The sequence below is a fragment of the Glycine max genome, chromosome 18 (genome assembly GCF_000004515.6).
Source record: "Glycine max cultivar Williams 82 chromosome 18, Glycine_max_v4.0, whole genome shotgun sequence".
Lineage (NCBI taxonomy): Eukaryota > Viridiplantae > Streptophyta > Magnoliopsida > Fabales > Fabaceae > Glycine > Glycine max.
The window spans coordinates 5,652,047-5,655,589 of record NC_038254.2 but is presented as its reverse complement, the minus strand read 5'-3'; the positions used below and the strand labels follow the sequence as shown (position 1 = coordinate 5,655,589).

Here is a 3,543-nt window from a genome sequence, read left to right as displayed (position 1 = left end):
GAACTTAGGCAAGCACTTAATTTTTCTTTTTTTATTAATGGATTCAAAAATAAAATTTGATTAAAATAATATATTTTAGTAAAATATTATGATTCTAGTTTCTATAAAGATCTTTTTAAATTTTTACATTTAATAAACTAATGTGATTTTATTTTTTTGTTACATATATTTTAAATATCTAATAATAGATTTAAATCACTATAATTTTGTTAGAAACAGAAATTAAAAAACTATTTATTTATATATTTTTATTTTAAAAATAAATTATTAAATTTTAGTATGGGAAAACTCAATTATGTAGGAATTATGTCAACTTTATCCGTACACCTAATATCATACATGGTACTCTTAAATATCAAAATAATATTTCCTATAATAGTTTAGCGAAAAATCTTATTAAATTCGCATTCAATCTTAAATTATTATCATGTATAATACCCACTGAATTGGTTTAGTAACAAATTATTTTTTTTATAAAGCCTCAAGTTTAAATTTTATAATTTTCATTGTACATAAAAAAATGACTATACACAATAAATTTATTAACTTTAAAATAATTACTTTAAAAAAATGTTTGTATTAATAGTGTAAAGTATTTTTATAATATTATTTAATCATAAACTGTTCTGTATATTGAATTAATGATTTTTCATAATAATAATCTTATAAATTATATTAATAATAATTTATATATCAACATGAATTTAGTATACCTAATCATGTTAAATATTTAGATATTTAGAGGATGAACTTTACCTCCAATAGTCCTACCTATTTATAATAACATTATCTCAAATAAAAGACATTATGATATAAATAAATATTTTTAATATTAATTGAAAATATAATTTTTTATATTGAAAATATATAAAAATTAAACTCACAATTTTTATACTCATACTAAATACATTCTATCACACCAAATGTGTGGATGAATATTTGACTTAAGATTGTTTTAATTTGGAGTAATGTTACTTTACACCCCCATTTTGGGATGGACGGAGTGGAGATATATTAGGTAATATTAGTTAAAAGACTAGCTGAAAGTTTAAAAACTAATTGAAAGATACAAATTTAGCTTATATAAATTATAAGTGTTTACTAAATTAGTTATTAACATAACTGAAAAATATAAAATGATAAAAAAATAATAAAATTATAATTTATTTAAAAAGAATAATCAAGAAAATTAATAAATATATTGGGATAAAAAGAGAAAAAAATAGAAACTAAAACTAGTATTTTTAAAAATATTAAAAGTTACTAAAAAATTATTAAAAAAATTTATTTATCAAATAATTAAATAATTTTTGAAGATAATAAATAAAGGCAAAAAATAACTAAAATACATTGTCAAACATATAGAGAAAAAAAGTGAAAAGAGAAAATTATATATAATATATGATGATAGAAAAAAGTAGAAAGAAATATAAAGTAAAAATTAGTTGTAAAAAAATGAATATCATTGATCCTTAATTTAACTAAAAGTTTTAAGCTTGAATCTTTATATTTGGGAAGAGAATTTTGGTATTTTTAGGAGATGTTTGGTAGGCAATAAGTTTTTCTGTATGCATGTGAACCATGATGTGAGGATCATGTTTCTTGAGAATTAATAAAAAAAATTTCGTTAATTATTGAAAAATTTTAGATCAATTTTGTAAGAATCAAAGAGTTATACATATTCATACTAACTATTTAATTATTTATTATATTATATAATTTAATAAATAATAATATGATATTTTTTTCCATAATAAAATAAAAATTAAATTCGTAAAACTAAGGTTTTCACCTCTCTTATGATTTTTTTTTGTAATAAACTAATTAAAAAATATTTCAAAAAACATTATTTACGAGGAATGTTATTATTTCAAAATGCATACCAAATTTCAAGAAATAAAAAATTTCTCTTTATCCAGATGTAATCTCCAGGAAAACATACTAAATTTACACTAAAAATAATTTTTGACTGATTAATAAATTAAATCTCTTTTATTATTAACAGGGGGAGTTTTCTTTAAAGAATTGAAACTCTTGATTTGTTGATAAAAACTTGAATAAAAATATTATTATTTAAAAAAAATGGTGATCTCCCCACAAAAACAGCATCCTCCTCCTCTTGATCATCAACCCCATCAAACTCCCTCCAACACTTACATAGTTACATACCTCCCTACTCACTCCCTCTCTCTTTTCCCCAAAACTCAAACTTTTTCCCTTCTCCAAATAACTATTTCTTCCCTTCAACCTCAATCCTCCAACTTCTTTATTACTACCTCACCCCAAACACACATACCTCAACTCCAACATCACATTTTTATTCATCCCCATATTATTATTATTATAACATAACTTTTTTTTGCATATATGCTCGCCGGCGATGCCGACGCCGGTTAGCACCGCGAGGCAATGCCTGACGGATGAGGCGGCGCGTGCTCTCGACGACGCCGTCTCCGTCGCCCGCCGCCGCAGTCACGCCCAGACCACCTCCCTCCACGCCGTCTCCGCCCTCCTCTCCCTCCCCTCTGCCTCCCTCCGCGACGCCTGCTCCCGCTGCCGCAGCTGCTCCTACTCCCCCCGCCTCCAGCTCCGCGCCCTGGAACTCTCCGTCGGCGTCTCCCTGGACCGCCTCCCCACCACCAAATCCTCCGGCGGCGGCGGCGGTGGCGAAGAAGGCCCTCCCGTCTCAAACTCCCTCATGGCCGCCATCAAGCGCTCCCAAGCCAACCAGCGGCGGCACCCCGACAGCTTCCACCTGATGCAGATGATGCAGCAGCAACAGCAAACGACGTCGTTGCTCAAAGTCGAACTCAAACACTTCATTCTCTCTATCCTCGACGACCCTATAGTGAGTCGCGTCTTCGCCGAAGCCGGTTTCCGAAGCTACGACATCAAGCTCGCCCTCCTCCAACCCCCTCCCCCACCCTCCAGAATCTTCTCTCGCCTAACCCCACCGGTTTTCCTCTGCAACCTCGAACCGGTTCAAACCGGTTCCTTCCAACCCGGTTCGCGCCTTGACGAGAATTGCCGCAGAATCGTCGAGGTAGTCGCGAGAAAAACAAAAAGGAACCCTCTTTTGATGGGGGTTTATGCCAAAACCTCTCTCAGGAGCTTCGTTGAAGTTGTGAAGAATGGTAAAGGTGGAGTCTTGCCTTGTGAACTAAACGGTTTGAGCGTGGTTTCGGTGGAAAAGGAGATTGGGGAGTTTCTTAGGGAAGGTGGGAGGGGTGAGAAGATTTTTGAGCATGTGAGTCGTTTGGTGGAGCAGTGTGGTGCTGGGGTTGTGGTGTGTTTCGGGGAAATTGAGGTTTTTGTTGGGGGGAATAATGAAGAGGGTGATGTTGGGTTTGTGGTTTCGCAACTGACGAGGTTGTTGGGGATTCATGGAGGGAAGGTGTGGTTGTTGGGGGTGGCGGGAACATCTGAGGCCTATTCTAAGTTCCTGAGGTTGTTTCCTACTGTGGACAAGGATTGGGATCTGCATCTTCTGACCATGACCTCTGCCACCCCTTCCATGGAAGGACTCTACCCTAAGTCCAGGTG

At 33.1% G+C, this 3,543-nt stretch overlaps 1 protein-coding gene across 1 annotated transcript in view; it reads left to right on the top strand.

Moving 5' to 3' along the window:
* Positions 1-1,982: 1,982 nt before the first annotated feature.
* Positions 1,983-3,543, top strand: part of LOC100776148 (protein SMAX1-LIKE 6) — an 8,498-nt gene continuing 6,937 nt past the window's right edge. The window contains exon 1 of the mRNA XM_006602031.4: positions 1,983-3,540. Within this exon, the coding sequence (XP_006602094.1) occupies positions 2,381-3,540 (1,160 nt within the window). The 5' untranslated portion in view covers positions 1,983-2,380. The remainder of the gene's footprint in view (positions 3,541-3,543) is intronic.